A 22,305-nucleotide genomic window follows, 5' to 3' on the forward strand; every position below is an offset into this window, starting at 1 on the left:
TTTCGAAAGGAGTACAATGTTTTGAGCCAGAAATGTCCCCATTATTTTTGTTGGTAAAATAATATATACTTTTAATCTCAAGTATGTTGCTGTAAAATCTTTAAACCATAAAGAAAAAGCGGGTGATATCATAGGAAATATATCAAATTGTGGACAAATACAAAACTTGGCTCTCTACCTTCTCACATACCATGTAGTTACTACCAGTTGTGTGAACTGGAGAACAAAATGCTAAAATCCTGATTTGGTAATTGCCAGCATTCTAATAAAAATCCACACCTTGCAAAATCTGAGTATTGGGTAAAGGAAAAAAAATTCAAAGTGTGTGTTTAGAAACTGAATACAGAGAAGTAGGTGTAAAGTACAATCAAGGGAGGAAGCTAGAGAAATTGAAGATCACAAGGAAGTATTTGAGACAAAAGGATATATGGAAATACACGCTGGAAATAAAGGATTGTGAGGAGAACTATGGTTTCCCCAGGGTCAAGGAAGTGAGGGAGTTAAGTGCAGTGACCTGGAAACGGTACAGTGCAGCCTGTTTGACTGTGCCATAGAAGTTGTACAGTCTTTCCAAGCTCCGAGTGGCACAATCGGGATTTTGAGAACTGCTGATGTGATTCTTCACTGCAGCCTCGGTTTATTCAGCCTCTTGTTTACAGAGTTTACAGAGAAAAGCTTTTTGAAAGGACGTTTTTAGGTAAATCGACGTGCCGCTCAGACACGTGTTGTGGATATTGACACTTCCCACTTGCTCACCGGCCTCGGAGCAAGACGGGCGAGTGCCTGTTATTAACACCGCAGCAGTGAGGGCTACAAATAAGGTTTCACCCCGTTAGACGAACAACTAACAAAAGCCGCCACTCTGTTGCGGGGCCCCCGACATCCCACTGTGCCTGGGCCAGGCCCCCGCGCCGCAGAGGGCAGCAGCGGGCGCGGCGGCTGCGGGGAGGCGGCGCGGGAGGGCGGAGGCAGCCCCGCTACAGCCGGCGCAAGATGGCGGCCGCCGAAGTGGCGGCGCAGCGGTTGTGGCGGCAGGAGCAGGAGCTGCGCTGGCTGACGGCGGAGGTCGGCCGGCTGAAGGAGCAGGAGGCGCCGTGCAGTCCCGGCACCTGCAGCCCCGAGCTACAGCGGCTGAGGGCCGAGAACGAGAAGCTGCGCTACCGCCTCCTGCACCTGCGCCGCAGCCTGGCTGCTGAGCTGGGCAGGGCGGCGCCGGCGGAGCCTCCCGCCGGCCGAGAGGTAGCGCCCGGAGCCGGGGAGAGCGGCGGGCCGCGCCCGGCCTGGCGGCGGAGGGCGCCCACGTCGCGCTGGGCCGGGCCGGGCCGGGCCGGGCCGGGCCGGGTCGGGCGTGTGCGGGGAGGGACGGGAGGGGCTCGGGGGACGAAAGGCCAGGCCGCAGCCGGCGGGGGTGGGCGCCGGTGGGCTCTGTCCGCGCCGCTCCTGTGCGGTGCTGCGCCCCGTGGTCCCTGCCTTTTGGCAAAGGTGGAGCAAGTCTGTCCGAGCACCGAGAGTCGGTTTTATTGCGCGCTGGGCCGTGTTCTTCTCCCAGAGTCTCGCCAGTAGTAAACCTGGGGAAATGCAGAGGATTTTGCTTGGTGAGCAGTTTGCTGTGTCTTCTGAACATCAAAAGGATGCGATTTAGATGTGTCATGAGAAGTCTTTCCTCCGTATTAAGGAGGCATCTTACTCGATTGTAACTGCCTTTTAGCCCGGTATTGCACTGATCTGATTTGTTTTGTGTCAGTGATTCCTGGGCATAGGGGTATACCTCATATTCTCACTGTTTTCAGAAGGTCTTCAGTGCAGATTCAACTGTTGCCGTGAATCAGAATAAAGAGGAAAAGAAACAAGAAAATGAAGCTGTGAGCCGGCATCGGAATGATGTAAGTGGTTATTTTATACCACGTAATAATATAGAAGGAATATTGTTTGGCTAGGTTCAGCAAAGGTGCTGAAATCTGGAATATTTTGCTGCATTTTGAATTCCCAGATTTTGGGAACAAGGCTTGCTGTAGCATGCATATAGAAAAAAATCATTATCTAAGAGCTTCATCTTACATGTAAGTAGGATTACTTATACATTCTTAGATCTCTGCTTTTAATGTAACCCAAGGATTTGGGCTGTTTGAAATAAGGGTCAGGATACTGTGGTTCCTCAAGAGAGTGATGGTTCCTGAGTAGTTAGTGTGCGTGATGACTGAAAGAGGATGTTGGCAGCACTAGCTGTAGGTCAATAGATCTTAATTCACCTTATGGTAAACTAAAGGAAACTTCCCATGAACTCTGTTACTTAAATCTGATGCTTTGAATGGACTGGCAGAAGTGAGGGCTTGTTGGAGTGACCCAAAATTCTCTAAGATGTCAGCCAAATACACATTCTGGGGCGGGAATATAGGCTGCTTTCTGAGGTCAAACTCACAAAGGCAGTTCAGCCCAGATTGATGAAGGTGCATTGGAAAGTTGGAAAGCCATTGTAAAATAATCAGCTAGTTGGATGGGGCTGTCCTTTGTATAATCGTTTACAAACACTTTACTGCATATTAATATCAATTCTAGTACAGTGGAATCTGATCTCAGTTGGAACCTCTAGGGATGCATGAACACTGTGAATCCTTTTATTTGCTTTCTGTCACAAATATGTGTGTATGTGATTTAATTTATTTGTTACAGCTACAATGTGAGCCAAGCTTCATAGAAGACAGACTGAAGCTTTATGAAACACTGAAAAAAGAACACGATGCTTTGCTAGCTTACAGAGCGGCCAACCAGAGCAAACCTATCAACATTATTCTGACAGATGGAAAGACGGCTGAAGGGGAATCGTGGAAAACCACACCGTATCAATTAGCTGTAGGAATTAGGTAACCTGCAGATTGAAGGAGTTGTACCTTGGCAGTCATAAGTCTGTTACAATCGTTTGTCTCCTACTTGTTGCATAAAGTGTATATGTTTCGGTCCGCGGATGGTAACTCTCTTAAGTTGGTTTATTTGGAGTATGATTGAAACTTCAGCTTAAAGCAGAAGAAATAGATGAGTGGAGTTACTGTTGTGAGTGATGGTTGAGGTTCTGTGCTGGGATAATAATGCCTGCTTCCAATTAAAAAATACAACAATCAGTGAGACTGCTAGGAGTTAATAGAGACAGCTGAGGTTTTGTGAGTTACCAGATAACAGTAGAAACTGTTGTTTGAAGCAGTCTTTCCTCCAGATCCTCAGCACTGAAAACTATTGAATGAGATGTTAAGTCCTTATGGGTCTTTATCTTAAAGATAGAAAAGTGTTTAAGACCACAGAAACAAAAATTAAGGGATTTTAGGTGCCATGAGACATGGGTGAGGTCTGAGGAGCTTTAGAAACCTAAGTGCTTTTGCAAATCTGAGCCTAAATATTTAGGTCCTGTGTCATCATTTGTGTTTTTTAGTCAAATGTTGGCTTCAAATGCAGTCATAGCCAAAGTGAATGGTGAATTGTGGGACCTGGATCGTCCACTGGAGGGAGATTGTAGTCTGGAGCTGCTTACGTTTGATAATGAAGAAGCAAAAGCTGTGAGTAAACACCCACTGGTTTCTGCTTGATTAAAGGAACTAATGACATGAAATGATTGCAGCATTATGCTTTCAAAATCTTGAATTAAAAAAAAAAAAATCCCCAAAACTATTGAAGTAGTGTATTTGCTGTGATTTGACAGAGATGAGGTACTAAAGTACCTGTAGGTGAATAAAATCTTAGTGTTCTTTTCTTCCCTTCTGTTTTACATAAATAGATTATTTCTCAAACAAGATGGTACAGAAGGTCTTGATTTGTATGCCAACTTGAAATAATGTGTTTTGAGACACATGTTCTGTGTTTGAAGATCAGACACTGGAAGCAACAGTGAGGCTGTCTTAAAATAGCAGACAGTTTTTAGAACTACGACATTGAGTCATAAATAAAATCTGCACCTCATTGTATCAGCACTGTTTATTAGAAACCTAATAGGCATATATTGATCAATTAAACTATGAATACACTTAGCGACACACTCAAGATTTTTTTTTGTAATGGGATTCAGTCTTAAGCCTGTATTTATCTTTATGCACTAGAATTAGGCTTAATTTTGTCAAAGAATTATTTCAGTGATTAAGCTTGTTTGAGGCGTTTCAGGAGCCTGTAAAGGCTTTATCTTGTAGCAGGGGCTATAAAGTGGCCTGCGTTAATAGGGACTTAGAATGTAAGACTGGTATTGATCTACTGGGTCATTGACTCCCCTCTTCTGACACTTCAGGTACTGTGCTTTACAGTGCTGTAAATAAATGTAATGTATGTGAACAGCAGTGACTTAATTGGCTACATTGCTTTAAATGCGGTTGGTATCGCATAGACTTTTAACTGGCTGAAAGCTAACTTACACGTGTGCAAGGTACAGTAAGTACTAGGGTGACGGAGTTGTGCAGAGGCATAGTCATCGTTTAGACTGAAGTACGACGGGGCTTTATTGCTCCGTCTGCCGTTATATTAATCATTTAGCGTACTTCAAAATGAGAACAGAAAACTGTTAGACTTCTTGAAGAATTTAAACAACGTTAATTCCAATATGTTCCCCATTTGCAGAGGTACCTCTGTTTTGGTTTTTTGTACCCATGACCCCATGACTTGCTCGCCTGACTTTCTTTGCAGGTTTATTGGCATTCAAGTGCTCATATTCTTGGAGAGGCCATGGAAGGTTATTTTGGGGGCTGCTTGTGCTATGGACCACCGATTGAGAACGGATTTTATTACGACATGTACATTGAAGACAGGTAAAATTCAGTGTCTGAGAACTTTAATACTCTGTATTGGAGCTCAGCACTAGAATTATTTTTGCTCAGTCATATTTCTGCATGTTAAAAGTAAAATAATTTATCTAGTATGGCTTAAAACTGACAGGTTAGTCTTCATAGTATAGGTCTGTGGATACATATATATTGATTGTGTGTGTATATTTAAATTCAAGAGTTCAGACACCTGCTCCTTCAGACTTACAGTTGTTGAATATTCTGTGAAAAAGTGTACTGTTTGGGTAAAACCCCCTGAAGTTCTTAGGAGATCCAGGAGACAATTTCCTTTAAGAATCATGGGAGTTTGGTTTCAAAGAGCCATAGTCACTTGTAGAAATAGCACGTAAGCATGTAACTCATATAGAGGTGTTTACCACTTTTCTAATCCTTGTGTACAGCTCTACAATTCTGTTTTTTCCTTGTTTATCTTTCTGTAGTCAGGGAGAATACAGAATCTGCATCAGCTGATAAACTAGCTCTTGCAGCTGGGTTGAGCCTTTTTTTTTTTTTTTTTTCTTTTTTCTTAAATCATACTTTGAGCTACAGATCTTCCAGACATAAACATGTCAAAGGCTGTTCTAGGAGTGATTGCAGTGGCTTCGTTCAGGGAGTTACCATTTGTGTTTCTGAGTTTAATGTCTGAAAGTATAGCCACTTGTAAGAAACTAAGAGAACAGTGTGACAAATCACAACACTGCGTCCCATGCTTTCCAGATTAGACACTGAGAAAATGGTTGCTTAAAAATGAGAATATAAAAATAATTAATTAATATTTATTTTGCCTTGTGTCTGTTTTAGAGGTGTATCTAGTACTGAATTCCCACTACTAGAGAACCGCTGTAAAAATATCATAAAAGAGAAGCAGGCTTTTGAAAGGCTGGAAGTCAAAAAGGAAATTCTGTTGGACATGTTTAAGGTAAATCTTTGGAGTAGCTGTGATTCTGATACAATGATCTTTGAAGATGTAGTTTTTATAAAATACTGCATGTGACTGACTTATCAGAATAGTACTTGTCTAGTAAAACAAAGAAGAAGAACAGCATCCTTTCCCTCCTCTTCATATCCCTCTGAAGTGTTTGGGATGTTTTCAGGCAATAATAAAACCAATTTCTTATTACACAAAACCACCTCAAGCTCAATGAGATGACAAAGAAATTTGTACACACAAGGCATGCACTCAGTCTGGCTCACTTGCAGAGACAAGTCAGAGAAGACTTTGTCATTCAGTCCTCTGTTTTATGCAGTGAATATTAGCGGCCTCACCGCGCTGTGTTTTAGTTCCCCTTTCAAAAGTGCTCTGGGGTGTTCAGGTGGTAATCACTACGCTTAACACACCCTCAGGGAGATGAAGATGTTGTTCTCTCTTTTCACTCTTTTTTTATAATACTTCTGAAAGGATTTTGAACTTTTGCATACATATGTGTGTTTATGTGACTTTTTAATTGTGAGTGTCTTGTACTGATGCATTTGCATTATTAATAGATAACTTTAAAATATAATTTTATTAACCATTTTATTGACATTTCTGACTTTGTGTTTTCCCACACAGTATAACAAGTTTAAGTGTCGTATCCTTAATGAGAAGGTAAACACACCAACTACCACAATATACAGGTAAACAAAATTAAGTTAAAAGGTGTTATGAAATATTTCGATAGGTAGGTGTATCTTATTTAAAATGAGAGGAGAATTTTTTTTTTTAATTTAATTTCTGAATACTTGCGTGATTGGGACTTAAGTTTGCAATTAATATTGCTACTTATGTGAAATCTGCTCTTTTCTTTCTCTGCTGGGACAAATTAGGTCTCAGTCTGGGGACAAATGGCAAATGCACTTTTCACTCATTCTCTCTGGTTTCAATAAACATATTAAAATAATTTACCACTCATGACATTGAATTGCTAACTCTTAGCTTAGTGTGGGCTGGGAATCCTGTTCATTCAGTTGCCGGAGATAAAACTAGTTAGTTGGAAGATCACGGAAACTTTTTTTTTCTGTTCGATGTGCATAGTTTGAAATTTCCTGGCCATCTTTAATAAAGTTTACCTACAGAACTGTATGAATTGCTGAGTGTGTTATACTGCTCTTGATAATTAATCAAGTGTGCTGAGTATTTGCTGACTGAATATTCTGCTTGAGGTAGAAGACACAACTACATTTAAGGTGCACTGAATTTGCTGAGCATTGCATACGTATACTTATTAGTGTGTTTGGACATGTCAAGTATTAACTTGTATGCCATTAGTGACTATTTTAAAATATTGGTGTGTTTTGAAATAAACACTTTTTTTTTTCTTTTGATGTATAGATGTGGGCCACTGATTGATCTCTGCAGGGGTCCACATGTGAGACACACCGGAAAAATTAAGGCCTTTAAAATATTTAAGGTAAGTTTTAATTGGCTGTGCACTAGAACTTAACTAAACTTTGATTTAGTTGTCAGTTTATTTATGTATTTATTTCTTCTGAAGTAATTATGCTAGGGTCCTTTGTATTGTTTTCTTTGGTTACTCTGAAAACAGTCCTTCATTTCTTTCCCTGCTCCCATTGTACAAGTAGAACTACAGACTTCCATCATTCATCTGCTTCCAAGGCTTATTGATTCTTAACCATCACAATGTAGTACATCAGTGAAAGTTAACAGTATCTTTTTTTTTTTTTTTTATCAGAGTATTAGTGCAGTAACGTGCATGCTTAGACTGTAATGAAGAACGCTGCAAAAAGAAAGCTCGTAGTGACTAGATGAGCTGTGGAACCATTTGTACTGTGCACCACAGAGAAGCGCAGCGCTAAGCTAAAGCGGCAGTACTGTGCTCGTATCTCCAGCCAGCACTGCACTTGGTAGTACATGTCCTAGTGTGAGTCTGTACTAGCTGTCACATCTGAGTGCAGGGCTCTATTCTGCAGTAAATTAATATCTGAGATGCTCATTGGGTCAGAAAATAGTATTTTGACCTTGTAAGATGGTATCTTTCAGGTTCAGGAGGTAAAGTGGACACTGGCAGATCTGCAAGTGCTCCTGTTTAAAAATGGCATTGCTCCCAGGAAAGCCAGAGACAGTGTTTGCAGATATCTCTGGTGATGATGTAGTTTAAGTTACTTGCAGATGCTAATTTTGGTAACCGTATTAGAGTGACCTCACTGGAACATTCATCATAGTTGCTTTTGCTCGCTTCCAAACTGAAGTTTATGGAACTCTCAGTTCCAGAGATGAAGTGTTAGATTGTCAAAACAGCTAGGATTTAACAGTGAGAGTGAGCGAGTTTTGCCTTTCATGTTTCCCTACTGCCTTATGGCTTGAACGTAAACAAGTACTGCTTTTTAGGAAGATGTAATGTGAGATATTAAAACATGCCATGTTGAGAGTCAAAACAAGGTACCTAAGTGCCATAAAAGTATACTTTGACCAGTCACTTTCATTTACATCTTCTGTATTAGTATGCTGACTAAAAGGCACTGCAGGTATCTTTGTATTATAAACAAATGCTGAATGACTGCATGTAATTCTGTTCCCAAGGAAAAAAAATAATAACATCTGAATGCATTAGTGTTTATGCTTCCTTTCCGTGAGATTATATAATATTATCTTAAAGTATGGGTTTTGTGCATCAGAATTCCTCTACATATTGGGAAGGAAAATCTGACATGGAAACTCTGCAGAGGATATATGGAATATCTTTTCCTGATAACAAAATGATGAAAGAATGGGAAAAATTCCAGGAAGAAGCCAGAAGCCGGGACCATAGGAAAATTGGAAAGGTACAGTAGTTTGTGGTCTCCTTCTTTTATGTTTCTGTAATAGAATTCATTCTCTTTTGGTTTTTAATTTCCATTTTTTGACAGTGGGACTGGGAGCCAGTTCTATGAATTTCTTGTTGTCAGTTGTGCTTTACAATTTTAATTCTACAAACTCAGCTTGTCACTTAGATACAACTAATACTGGGAAGAAGTAGTGGGGCTTATGGAAGTGTATCCTAAACCTTTTAGTATAGAGTCTTTTTAGATCCTACCTAAAACACTATATTTTTTCATAGTAGAGAAAAATTATTGAAAATTGTCTAAATAACATGGTTTGGTCATTCTTTATTATAGGCATAAATAAGGTGTTAGTTAGGCATATGTACCTGTGGTACTTCAGTTCTTGCTGTGAATATTATTCATACATGTTTTTAATTTACCTAGGAGCAAGAACTCTTCTTCTTTCACGATCTGAGTCCTGGAAGCTGCTTTTTCCTCCCGAGGGGTGCCTTTCTTTACAACACACTCGTGGACTTCATACGAGTGAGTATAGTCTAATGTAACTCCTGACAAGCTTGGTATCAGCTGTTGATCTGAACTAATAGGCTGTCCATAGCACTGAGCTATCCTCGGAAAGAGAAACATCTATGTATGTAAACATATACCAGACTTTCACTATGATTATACAGATCTAACCCTTTTGAAAATAGGGCAGGGTAAAGCACTGACATGTGCAGTAGCCCTTAAGTCTCCCAGTAAATTGCCATCATAAGAACATAAGTTGAAAAGAATCAGGCTTTTGCTTGTCAAAAGCTCTATCACCTGTTACATGTTGAATTTGTTTTATAGGAGGAATATCACAGGCGTAATTTTACTGAAGTTGTGTCTCCAAACATCTTCAACAGTAAACTCTGGGAAGCTTCAGGACACTGGCAGCACTACAGTGAAAATATGTTCTCTTTTGAGATTGAGAAGGAAACTTTTGCCCTTAAACCGATGAATTGTCCAGGACATTGGTTTGTACTCTCAATTGAAAAACTTCTTATTTTACTATATTGACCCTTTGTGAGGCTGAAGGGAAATAAATGGAGTATTAATACATGTCATTATGTATGTTCACAATAGACTGCTAAGCAACTGGTGTGTCCAGAGAGCTCCCTGGAAGTGTCCCAAAGCAGACCAAATAACAGTTCCTGTAGGAAGATCTTTCAGTAAGCCTGCGCTAAGTGAGCTAGGTTTGTGCATGCTAATACTAGTCTGTACCACTAGTCAATACAACTTCTGTTGGACAGAGATAAACATTAGCTGTGGTGTACCAGAAAAAGGTACAGATGACCCAGTCTTGATTGTTACTCTCTCAGTGTTTCTTTTCTAGGTGGCCTTTAGCTGTATGTTCTGAGTGCTGCGCTTTTTCTTTTTGCTTGCCTTTTAGGATGCAGACAATCTGAATGAATAAATACTTTAAAATGTGATAACTATCTGTACTGATCTTGTTTTAGTTTCTGTGTTGTCTTAAATCTTCTATGAGAACGATAAAAGGAAAGTTCTTTCATGTTCCTTCCAGCTTGATGTTTGCCCATCGTCCACGATCCTGGAGGGAATTGCCTCTTAGACTTGCAGATTTTGGAGTTCTTCACCGAAATGAACTCTCTGGGACTTTAAGTGGCTTAACTCGTGTAAGGCGCTTCCAACAAGATGATGCTCACATCTTTTGCACAATAGAACAGGTAAAAAAAAAAAAACAAACCAACCCCCCATAAAAAAACAGCAACCCCCCTCCCCTCACCAGTCAACCAAAAAAAAAGAAACCCTTACCCCTTCCACTCCCAGAACAAGCCAACATTAAACAAGAAAAAAATCCCCAAAATATTTCTAGTCTAGCTTCTTCTATTGTGTTGCTTTGTAGCATAAAGTTGCTTTTGATGAGGTTTTCTGAGAGGTTTAGTGCTTCCTTCTTAGCCATCTGCTATTCCATATTTCTTAACCTTCTGCATTATTGCTTCAGTCAGTAGCCTGTTGAACTTAGCTTCTCTGTTACAAGTTTCTCAAATAGCAGTGCTGTAATTTGTTATTTATTTTTCTCTTTGAAAGTAAAAAATGCTTGTATCAAAAGAATAAAACAATGTTATTTTGAGGGGTGTTATTGATTGTGAATTACATAAGAAGAATTTCTCTGTAGGATTTTTCCCTTTAGAAAGATCCATTGGGCAACTAAATCCCAAATGGTAAAATCTTCTGCATCTCCCATCTGCCCCTGCAAAGAAAAAAGTGTTGACCGAGTTTTGTTAGCCATAGTAATACTGCATAAATACTTTATTCTGTCATTAATGCCATAGATTTCAGTGGAACTATGTGAATAGACTGATGTACTCTTGTCAAGTCTGAATCGTGCAGTTTGGCTCCAGAAGCCCAGGCTTAACAAGAACATTCTCTTGCTGTCCTTTGAAGCCACAACACCTCAGTTCTCTCTTCACCCATTACCTAGATTTGAGTTTTTAGGATGTAGTTTTCATGTGTGTTTTTTTTTTAATAGACTTTTACATTCTGATTACGAGGAATTTGGTAAATCAAATTACATTTTATGTAAGTAAATTTTAACTAATATATTTCGCTTTCATTTAAGATTGAAGAAGAAATTAAGGGCTGTCTTGATTTCTTGAAGTCAGTATATGCTGTCTTTGGTTTCACCTTTCAACTACATCTCTCTACAAGACCAGAAAATTATCTAGGAGAGTTAGAGATCTGGGATCATGCAGAAAAGGTAATTCATTTAAAAGGAAACAAACAAACAAAACCTTTAATATTGTATTTGCAGAGGTGGGTATTTAACTAAGTTCCTTCATGCTGAATAATGAAATTAGTGAAATTGCTTAAACCAGATGCTAAATATTGTCCTTAGTAGAAATGCTTGTTGAAAAACATCACATGAAATGTGATGTTTCGGTATAAAATGAGAACTTTCTGATTCTTGCTTGGCCCCTTATCTTGGACTGATTTGATTTTTATTAATTTTTTTTCATGATTAGTCACAACATTTTTACAAGGACCTACTCTTATTTCAAGATTACTTATTATAAATGCTTGAACAATAGGAGTTGTGCTGACTGTTGACTTCTTTTGTATTTCAAAGAAAAATGCTTTGACTTACAGTAGTGAAAGGCCGTGCTCTACCTTTTATAATTCTCTCACTTTCATGATTAGCAACTTCAGAACAGCTTGAATAACTTTGGAGAGCAGTGGAATTTGAATCCAGGAGATGGAGCATTTTATGGTCCTAAGGTTAGTGAATCTGCATTTGAATACAACGTCAGGATGGACAAGAAGAATAGACGCAATGCAAAGAAACTGTATTTAGTAACCGTGTTATTTTGCTTCGCAGATTGATATTAAAATCAAAGATGCAATTGGCAGGTACCATCAATGTGCTACTATCCAACTTGACTTCCAACTACCCATTCGATTTAATCTTACTTATGTTGGGTGAGTGCAAGCTGAATATCTTACTCTTCTATATGAAACAATAATTTTAAAAATAGTTACTTTCATTGTCTGTCATTCCCATTAAACTGAGATGTCCTGAGGCTCTGTTGCTCACTTAACAAATGATTAGCCTGTGTCTCAGTGACCTGGTTACAAGGGGAAACATCCTCAGTGAGTAGAGGACTGAGTCACGAACTTGAAGATATTTCCTCAGTGTAATGATAGCTTGCTTTAATTGTAAATGCTACTGATTGCAGGAAAATTACGTGATCTGTCTTGTCTGCCACTGTTGAAGACAATTGGTCATGTATAATGCTAAAGAAAACTCAGTTGAGTCAGTTTTCACTTTCAGCATAGTCACTGTGTCTCCACTGAAGGCACTGCATGCAAATTCAAACATGTCTTAAGGAGCTAGTATGTTTGTAGTAAGTACTTTATTCTTTTTATCAGATAAAGTTAGTTAACTTTGAACATAAACCAAACGAAAACCTCACTTTGCCTTCCAGCTAGGAAGTAGGATACTTAGTGAATTAATCTTAGTACTGTGTTGACTTGAACACGCATTTTCTGTGTCGTTTTTCTTGCTGTGTTTGTTTTTGCGTATTATAGAGAGTTTGATGGGGAAGACAAAATAAGAATCTTTGGGTTACTTTGGTCGTGCTGCATGTTCTACAGTAGATGTCGTAGCGCTTTGGTAGGTGGTAATACTGTTACGAACAGCAGCTGGCTTTTTTTTAATCACAGGGTTGTAATTTAAGGAAAAAAAAATGAACAGTAAGGGCAGGTATAAGATCCTGTGCAACAAAATAAAAGCAAGACATAGCAGAAAAGAGAGTGAGGAAGAACCTAAAATGTTCAAATGGACAGAAATGGAGCTGAGTCAGTCGAGTGTCTTTTCAGGCTAGCTACAGGCATGATTATTTTAGGTCACTATGATTACTCAGTATTCTTTTAAAAGCCTGGGTGACTTAAAGATATATTTTTGTTAAAAACGGTAGGTTTTGCCTAAGTATAAAAATCTAAATTTAGTCTTTCCATAAAAAGTATAATCAAAAATATTAGTAGGATTGTCTGTGTGTGAGCTAAGAGAATTTTTTTTTTTTTTTTTTTAAAAACCCAACTTTATTCTTTTTCAGTAAGGATGGCGATGATAAGAAAAGACCAGTGATTATTCACAGAGCTATTTTGGGATCTGTGGAGAGAATGATAGCTATTCTAGCAGAAAATTACGGAGGAAAATGGTATGTGGCACAAATGCAGTTCTAAATATTTATAACAACATAGAAAATACAGATCCTCCCTAATGTCTCATAAGTTATAATGCAAAATAATATCCCTAGAATGTTCTCAAAATTAGTGGGTAAGATTACAAGACAAGAAGTATGGTCTGAGTTGTATGATATCCTTTTATTAATAGCTCATTATTAGAAAGTCAATTTCATGAGATTGGAGGAAAAATTATACAATAAAGCAGCAATCAGAATTGTAATTGAATGAATATGTGCTGCATTATTCTTGTTCCTTTTTTTTTTTTTCTTAAAAGTCATGCTTTTGTACTGGGAAGGTGTTAGACATATGTATACATGCTGTATACAGATATACAGCTGTGTACAGATATGAATTAGTCCTAGTATGTGAAGTATTTACTTTAACCTGTAAGATCTATCATTTTATCTTGAATAAGCTCTGAAGATAACTCTTTGTTGACATATTTAAAGTATTAAGGAAGAGTTAATCCTTACTTTCAGCCAGTTATCTATCTGACTGTCCACCTTTCACTATAAAGTTATAAATAAAAGTGAAAATCATGCAAAAAAGTAAAATTCTGTTTAAAATTGTGGAGTCAGCTAGGAGGTGAACAGAAGATCCAAGTTCTGCGTATATCATTTTATTGGAGTCAATCTATTTGCTAATTTATGTGAACTTGAAGGGAGGGAGATAACAGATTATCCAACACCCTTAGCTAACAAATATTTAGATAAAGATATTTTTGTAGGGGCCACGACTATGGATTTGAATGCAAATGTAAAATGCGCATTTATCTCATATTTTTCTTGTCCTGCTTGACAGGCCGTTCTGGCTGTCTCCGCGGCAGGTCATGGTGGTGCCCGTGGGACCTACTTCTGAAGAGTATGCCCGGCAGGTGGGAGTAGGGCCTTCCTTTTTGTGGTAGCAAGCGATTTTAATAGCTCCTTAAGTACTTGTCCTAGAACAAATAATGAATGCTTTAATAATTTTGGAGACATATATGAGGGAGGAGAAGGAAATTTTTCCACATAGTCTAAAATTGGTATAAGCCTGAGAAAGCAGTATGTGACTCTATTTTGGGTTTTGTTATTATGTACATATTTCAGTAATTCTTAAAGGAAAAACCATTCTGGATGACAGACCTTGTATACTAACTAATGTTTCATTCCAGAATTATCTGCTTAAAGTAGAGGCAGAGTCAGTTTCTCAATTTCCCAGCATGTATACTCTTGACTGTATTACATTCGATCACGGTTGTTTTTACCCTTCTCCCTTGCTTTTCTTTTAATGCAAGCAGAAGTGGTTTTGTTCCTTCTCCTCTTTCTCCTTTCTCTGACTGAGGAAACTTTTTTGACAGCCAGCAGCGTAGCTGTCTGAGGAGATCAGCAAATACTTGATACGGATGTTACCTCGCATTGTCTTCCAACTGGAGTCCCGCTAAGCCCTTAAGCGTGTGTGCGGTTTTCTTCAAATAACTTTATTGACTTCCTTGCAACGATTCACAAGAGAAAAATTAGACACATCCATGAATTGATTATTGGAAGAGATCAGGGATTACAGCATGTACAAATGCATATTGTAGGATACATACTGTAGTATTAAGTGGTTTGTTTTTTTTTTTATTTTAGGTTTGCAGCGAGTTTTTTGAAGCAGGACTTATGTCAGATGTGGATCTAGATCCAAGTTGCACATTAAACAAGAAAATAAGAAATGCACAGCTGGCCCAGTATAATTTTATCTTAGGTAATCGCAGCATCCTACGTTTCTGAATATCGTGTCAGTTTTAATGTTGGGCATAGAGTTTGTCTAGACTCTCCCTTTGTAATGTAGGCAGTCAGTTTAATACTGTTTGTGATATGTCTTGCAGTGGTTGGAGAGAAGGAGAAAGCAAATCATGCTGTGAATGTGCGAACAAGAGACAACAAAGTTCATGGGGAGATTTCAGTATCTTCAGCTATTGAAAAACTCCAGAAATTTAAGAGTTCACATATTCCAAATGCAGAAGAAGAATTCTGATGTTGCTGTTAGGAAAAAAAAAAAAAATTAGCTGCCAATGTGAAATGGTGTTTCTTTCCTCTTGTACAGCAGTAATGCTCATCTGAGAGAATTTTCAGTTAATGCGTACACAAAACACACAAACATAGCAACGTTGGGGCTCCAGGAACAGCATGAGAGGACAGATGAAACTGCCAACTCCTTTGACAGTCCCATGGGATTCCAATCTGCACAAGTCGCAGAATGCTTATTTTAAAAGTCCTTTGCTAAAATATGCTGGTTTTACTGCGGGAATAAATCCGGGCTGCATGAAGTCAAGGAACAGGAGGCTGGGAAGTGTACTGGCTGCTGCTGCGATTGCTGAGCTACCTCAGTCGCGTAGCAGTTGCGTAACTAATGTGACCTGGAACCCGAAGCTTGGCAATTGGTAAGTGCATCAGGAGCATTTTGGTTTTTTTTCCAGCTCCAGATTGTATCTTTTTTTTTTTTTTTTTTTTTCTTGAGGCGGGGAGGAGTAGCTTGATTCTTTCTGAATTCATGTTCACACGCCACAAATACATTGGTGTCTTTGCTGGAAATCTCGGTGAAACGAGGCACTGATTAAGTTGGTGTGATAATTGGTGGCTGTAAAGCTGATTGCCAAGAATGAAGTTGAATTACTCACCGTATCTGTGTGTGGAAAGTGTTTTATTTTTTCCTGTGTTTGCTCTTGGCTTGGCTTTTTTTTTTTTTTTTTTTTTTTTTTTTTTTCCTGAAACAAACCTTTGAAAAAAAAACTTGTGTGGTGTGTAGCCTGAGGAGGTGAACAGCATGGTGAATCATTATGGTTGGAAGAGACCTCAAAGATCATCCAGTCCAGCCATCACCCCAACACCACCCTGTCCACGAAACCACGTCCTGCAGTGCCATGTCTGCACGTGCTGTGAACATCTCCGGGGACGGCGACTGCACCACTGCCCCGGGCAGCTGCTTGCAGTGCCTGGCCACTCTTTTGGTGAAGAAATTTTTCATAATATCTGCTCTAAGCCTCCCCTGCCGCAATTTAAGGCCGTTTCCTCTCATCCTATCACTAGTTATTTGGGAGAAGAGACCAACACCCCTCTCCCCACACCCTCCTTTCGGGCAGTTGTAGAGAGCAATGAGGTCTCCCCTCAGCCTCCTCCACCCTCCCAGTTCCCTCAGCCACTCCTCCTCAGGCTTGTGCTCCAGCCCTCTCACCGACTTCATTGCCCTGCTCTGGACGCGCTCCAGCACCTCATCGCCCTCCTTGTGCTGAGGGGCCCAAACTGCACACAGTACTCGGGCTGCGGCCTGACCTCACGGGGCACGACCGCTGCCCCGCGCCTGCTGGCCACGCTGATCCCGATCCCAGCCAGGACGCTGTTGCCCGGGTGAGAGCGGCACTGACTTTTCCACAGACGTCCCGGGGCTCGTAAAACCTGCTGGTTCGTTTCCTCCGCGCCCGCGCAGCGCCGTTGCGGGGCGGGCGAGGGGCGGTGCGGCAGGCGGCGCCAGCCCCTCGCCCCGCGGCGTTCCCGCCCTCCTGCTGCGCGCTGCCGAGGGGCCCCGCCCGCGCCGCGCTCCCCGCCCTTCGCCGGCAGCGGGCAAGATGGCGGAGCAGGGGGGGCTGCGCGCCCTGCGGAGGCTCTGCGGCGTCGCCCTGTTCCTGTCGCAGCTCTACGTCCTCTCCGGCCGCGGTGAGCGCGGCTGCGGCCGCTTTTGCCCCGGTTCCTCGAGGCCGAGGCGGGGCGGGTGGGGAGGGAGAAGGGGGAGGCAGGGGAGGGAGATGCCGCTTGGCCGCGGCCGGCTTGGGCTGGGGAGGCCCGGCGGCGCCTCAGCCCCTCGGCTGGAGGTGGGGGCTGCTTCCCCCGGTGTCTGGGCGGGGGCTGAGCGCGAAACCGGCCTCAGAGCGGGGGAGGTGACCGTGACCGTGACCGTGACCTCGCCGTGTTGAAGATGCGTTGCCACTTCCCCGACGGGCGGGGAGGCGGGGAGCAGGTGCTCGGGCCGCGGCTGCCGGCAGTCGTGCGCCGCAGGGCTGAGGTGCCTGGTGTCCGGACGAAAGGCGGGCAGGGCCCGTGGCCGGGGCGGGCTGGGCCGGGGGATTCGGCAGACGTGGAGCGCGGGCACCGGTACGGCCCTGGGTGCCAGCCAGTCCTTCTGCTCCAGCTTTCTGTCAAAGCAGCAGCTGCGTCGCTTCGTGAAGTGGTTTTGTGCAGTAGCAAATGCAGTCAATACGCCACATAAAATCTGCTTTCCGAGCAGTGCTTTTGAATTCTAACGAATCAGAAACTAAGACTGAATTGAAATAAAGACAGTTTCTTGTCTAAAAGGAACGATTCTATTCTAATGCTCATTTTAAGGTTTTACATAATCATTCTAGTATGTATAGAACAGGAAAACAGATTTTTATAATTTTTAAATTCTCATTACTTTCCACTTCAAATTTCATATCAGCATGCTGAAATCAAACTGTTTATGAAGATGAATTTTGTTCTAGAAATAGCACTTTCTCCGTTTTCTTTTCTTGTAGTGGGATCTTTGATGACCACAAAGCATTCACAGCCGCAGTCTACATTTGCAAAAAGTCTAACTTCAACAAGTACAAATACTCCTTATTTAAAAGCAGCAGGTACAATATTATGTTCTTTTCTTTTTCTTCTACAGGCCTTTTTCCTCAGTGTCTTCAGTTTAATAATAAATTTCTCGAATTGCGTCTTAGAAACCTGTACAGGCTTTCACAGTGCTAAAAGACATTATAATGTAACACATTATGAATTAGTTTTTGATTACCTTAACAGTTATTTTGGATTATACAATTAGAAAACTGGTCCATATAAGATCTTACAACTAGAAATCGGCCAGTTGAAGTGCCGTAGTGGTTCGTGTGTTTTATACCCTCTCAGAATGGTGGAAGTTCTTGAAAGACCCCAGCATTCTGCAATAACTTGTTACTGTTGCCTGTCCAACAGAAATACAGTTTTTGTTGCTCACTAAAGGGTGCGTGGAGATTGGCTAAAATACTGTTCTTGCTAGTAATTTTAGAGACGATTTTGAACTCATACAAACAGCAAATGGCTGAGCAAGCTGCGAACTTGATTAGACCTGAGCTGAAAGTAGGTTACATGTGTCAACCTGCTTCTAGACCTAAACTGCTTACTTCTGCTGAGAAACACTGGCAGAGGCGGCACTGATGCGTGCTGAGCTCTGTTCTGGTGCCGTACTGGATTGTGGTGCTGTACTGTCCTGTGCAGAACTGGTGTGAGGTCCGTGCAGGGTACCCTGCTGTGCTGTGTGGCTCGCTTGGCTGGCGCTGTGCTTCCCACAGCACAAACCTCTAGTGCTGTTCACTGTAGAACACCGTCAGCGCGCGCATGTGTATATGTGTACTTTAGGCTATATAGCTTTTTTCAATACATTTTCTTAATTTTACTCACGTATTTCACCTTTCAGAAAGTACAGAAATTCCACCTTATGTGACTAAATGTCCTAGCAACGGGCTTTGCAGTAGACTGCCGCCAGACTGTATGACATGTAACACGAACTATTCCTGTGTGTATGGGAAGCTGGCCACATTTGATTGCAAAGTCAAGCCACATGTTCATTGTGTTGTAAGTAACCTTTTAAACCCATTTAACTAAACTGTGGCATCTTGTCATAAAATATAAAAAAAAAAGTTATTTCCCGGTTCTTACATAGGCAGGTTTGCATATCTGTGGTACGTTTAATCTAATTCAAATGTAGGCGGCTGCTGCTGTAGGGGGAGACCTACCCTTCTCTGTTTTGCCTTTCTTGCCTCGGATCTTTTTGTTACGCAGCCCTGCAATTGAGTTAAATCAATTTGTTGACCATTCAAAACCAAACCATTTTGAGAGTGTGGAGGCTAAATATCTGTCAGAGGTACAGACTGGTCTTACAGGTGAGGCTGAGTCCTTTTGGCAGGAGCCTTAGATTGGAGGAAGCAGTAGTGTTAAACTAGGCTTTAATTACCCTTTGTTAGTTTTCTAATGTTGATTCTTCTACTTGACTGCAAAGAGGTAACAAAGAGAGTAATTGTTATTTTGCCCAAAATATCTATCCATGAAATGTAATTTGATACTGCACACTGTGATTTTTTTTTTTTTTTTAAATTACTACTGAAGTGCAAATGCTGTTCTTTTGTAGGATCAGAATAACCATGAGCAGGAGAACTTTACAATTAACATGACATGCCAGTTTTGCTGGCAGCTTGCAACAACTGATTACGTGTGTACCAATTCTACAAACTGCATGACGGTTTCTTGTCCGCGACAGCGATACAATGCCACTTGTACAGTACGGGATCATATCCATTGTCTAGGTAAGATGGGCTAGAACAGATTCTGTAAAGAAGCTTTTTTTCTAAAGAATGTCTTAATGTGTTTTGTGATGAGTAAATACAATGTTTGTTTCTGTCCATTGCGGTAACAGCAGGCACCTTGATTAATCTGTTCAATCTTTATCTTTTAAAATAGTTATATTTTAATTCTTAAGAATAGTAGTGACATGTAATTGTAAACATTGGCTTTTAATACTGTTGTATACCTTCACATGAGATAGAATGTTTCTATTTTTGTCAGCTTCTATGAATCAAACTAATTTGGACATTACTGATGGAATCAGTATCAAATGTCTCAGTAGAATAATTAGCAACATTCATGCTGGTTTCACCCAGCTAGTTCCATTTTCCCCCTGTTTGTTCAGTGACCTTGCGTGTTTTCTGATGTGGGACAAAGACAGATGGAACAGAGGACTGCAGAGTACACATGAGCTTTTCTGTTGACAGTGTTTGTTTCAATTAACGTGCACCCTTCTAGACCTTGTTAGAGAAATACACTATCTCCTCACTTGTCGTTTTCTTACTCATGTGATCTTTGTTCATTTCATTGATTCGGGTGTTTTTTAACGTTTAGGTAATCGTGTCTTTCCTAAGATGCTCTACTGCAACTGGACTGGAGGTTATAAGTGGTCTACCGCCTTGGCACTAAGGTACATGGGAACTGTTAGATAATGTCAAGCTAAAGTAGATAATATTATTAGAAATAGATTAATTGTCTATAAAATATTCCGTTTTTCTGGTTTTCTGCTTGGTGTTTTTCAATGGCGTACTGAATAACCAAGATTTCATACAGTCTAGCTTAGAATTTGGAGGTGTGGGATGCCTGAAGATTTCATGTGCAAGGATACTAGCTGTCGTCAGTAAACAGAGCTTGAGAGAAAACATTTATGCTGTTTCTGCATCGAGTGTACTTTTCTTGAGAGTAAAAGCTAATGATGCCTAGGCCTCACAAAGGGATCCGTTTTCTGAGTGGAGAGGGCATCTTGGCTTTTATTGTCTGCTGTCAAATGAGGTACAAATGCTTAAAAAAGCCTGCAGATTTGTGTGTGTGGTTTGGTTGGATTTTTTTTCTCCCAGTTTTTTAATATGTTTTAAACAGTTAGGGCTGAAAATTGTCCAAATTACTTCTTGGCATCAGAAATGAATCCAGCTGATTCTGAATTCAGTAGATGTCACTGAGCTGGCTGTAGCTGGTAGACATTTGTTACAGCTTCCTTTCCAGCTCTAACAGCTAGAAATGCCTTAAGATGAGGTTTCTTGCAATGATTAGGGAAGAGACCAGTGTAGCAGTATTGAAAGAAACTATTTCGGTTATTTTTGGAATATTAAGCCGCTGGAGCACCAGAATGGCGATGGGAAAGTAACTGTAGCTCTTTTGGTGGTAAGACCTTTCTCATTAAATCTTAATATTTCAGAAGTGGTTGACAGGATAATTTAAGTAGTGAGACTCTCTGTTCCTGGGCCAGAGATACGATGCGACTGATGAAGAGAGCACTCTAACGCGCTTTCCCTTGCAGCAAGAGTTGTTCTCTCTGCCACGAGTGGGAGAAACTTCCTGTTGCCTGACTGCTGCACGGAGCTGAATTTAGCGTTTGGGTCTTGTTCTATAGCTTGTTTGTAGGGGTGGTCTTAACTTCTGCTAGCTTAGAAAAGTCAAGATACGTTTATTAATTTGAGACATTTCGCTTTTATTGCTTGTCACAAATGCGAAACTGGCGTGTCTCTGGATAGTATTAATTAGCTAAGAAGTAGTGCTACTTCATCAAAAGCTTTCTCACCTAATAATCCAGTCTGCTGTCTTCGTATGATAAATGTATAGTTTCTTGAATGGTGTAGAGCAAAACTACCATCAGCTTGTAGGTATGTCGGAAAGAAGTGTGTATGAACCCAAACTGAGTTCACCCAAAAATAATACTAACGAATCCTGTCTTTATCCTTATAGCATCACCCTTGGTGGATTCGGTGCCGACCGTTTCTATTTGGGCCAGTGGCGGGAAGGTCTGGGAAAACTCTTCAGCTTTGGTGGACTTGGAATATGGACACTAATTGATGTGCTGCTGATAGGTGTTGGCTATGTGGGACCTGCAGACGGTTCTCTTTATATTTAACTGTGGGCGCAACCCATTTCAGAGCGGCGTAATTGCTTGGGAAGGGCTCTAAATAAAAGAATGTAGCGATTTGAGCCTTTGAGGTAGAGTCAAGAACAACTGTTCTTTCTGTGTGCATACGTGTTAACGTACAGTATCTGTACTTAGTTTGCCTTTAACTAAGGTACAATAAAAGAGTGGGTAACTGAGTAAGTTGAAATTCATTTTCTTTCTTCGGTGGACATGCTGTTTTTCTATGAAAAAAAAACGTTGAACGGCTAAACAAATTCTGCACTGTGCTTGAACTTGGGTGATCTGTTGGGCGCCGAAAGAGATGCAAACTAACTTGAATATTGAGTTGTTTACTTGATGTTTGTATGCTTGCATTTAACTTTAAAGCTAAGTTCCCCAAATATGTCTGTAATATATATTTTTTGTGTGTTTGTGGGAGGATAACTTATTTGCCTGATTTACTCTAGCAGTAGGTAGCTCACTGTTTTGTGACGTTAATTGCATCCATGTCTGGTTCGGGATATAGCAAGAGCTAACGTTTGCTTAGTGACTTGTTGGCTTAAAATTGTGGATGTTTTTAGAATTAGATCAT

At 40.7% G+C, this 22,305-nt stretch overlaps 2 protein-coding genes across 2 annotated transcripts; both read left to right on the top strand.

Moving 5' to 3' along the window:
* The first annotated feature begins 993 nt into the window (after window positions 1-993).
* Window positions 994-15,418, top strand: LOC104473602 (threonine--tRNA ligase 1, cytoplasmic). Its single transcript, XM_086757566.1, has 19 exons — window positions 994-1,239; window positions 1,791-1,883; window positions 2,671-2,861; window positions 3,422-3,545; window positions 4,657-4,778; window positions 5,595-5,712; window positions 6,346-6,410; window positions 7,105-7,183; window positions 8,409-8,555; window positions 8,979-9,077; window positions 9,384-9,550; window positions 10,099-10,261; window positions 11,158-11,295; window positions 11,736-11,813; window positions 11,914-12,014; window positions 13,151-13,255; window positions 14,085-14,157; window positions 14,891-15,005; window positions 15,130-15,418. Exons 1-19 carry the CDS (start codon window positions 994-996, stop codon window positions 15,276-15,278), a joined length of 2,373 nt encoding a protein of 790 aa, XP_086613692.1. The 3' UTR covers window positions 15,279-15,418.
* A 1,406-nt stretch (window positions 15,419-16,824) lies between these two features.
* TM2D3 (TM2 domain containing 3) lies at window positions 16,825-21,910 on the top strand. Its single transcript, XM_086757014.1, has 6 exons — window positions 16,825-16,954; window positions 17,791-17,889; window positions 18,711-18,868; window positions 19,422-19,596; window positions 20,189-20,264; window positions 21,557-21,910. Exons 1-6 carry the CDS (start codon window positions 16,867-16,869, stop codon window positions 21,720-21,722), a joined length of 762 nt encoding a protein of 253 aa, XP_086613140.1. The 5' UTR covers window positions 16,825-16,866; the 3' UTR covers window positions 21,723-21,910.
* The last annotated feature ends 395 nt before the right edge of the window (window positions 21,911-22,305 follow it).

Source organism: Chlamydotis macqueenii, chromosome 12, assembly GCF_036417535.1.
Source record: "Chlamydotis macqueenii isolate bChlMac1 chromosome 12, bChlMac1.mat, whole genome shotgun sequence".
Taxonomy (NCBI): Eukaryota; Metazoa; Chordata; class Aves; order Otidiformes; family Otididae; genus Chlamydotis; species Chlamydotis macqueenii.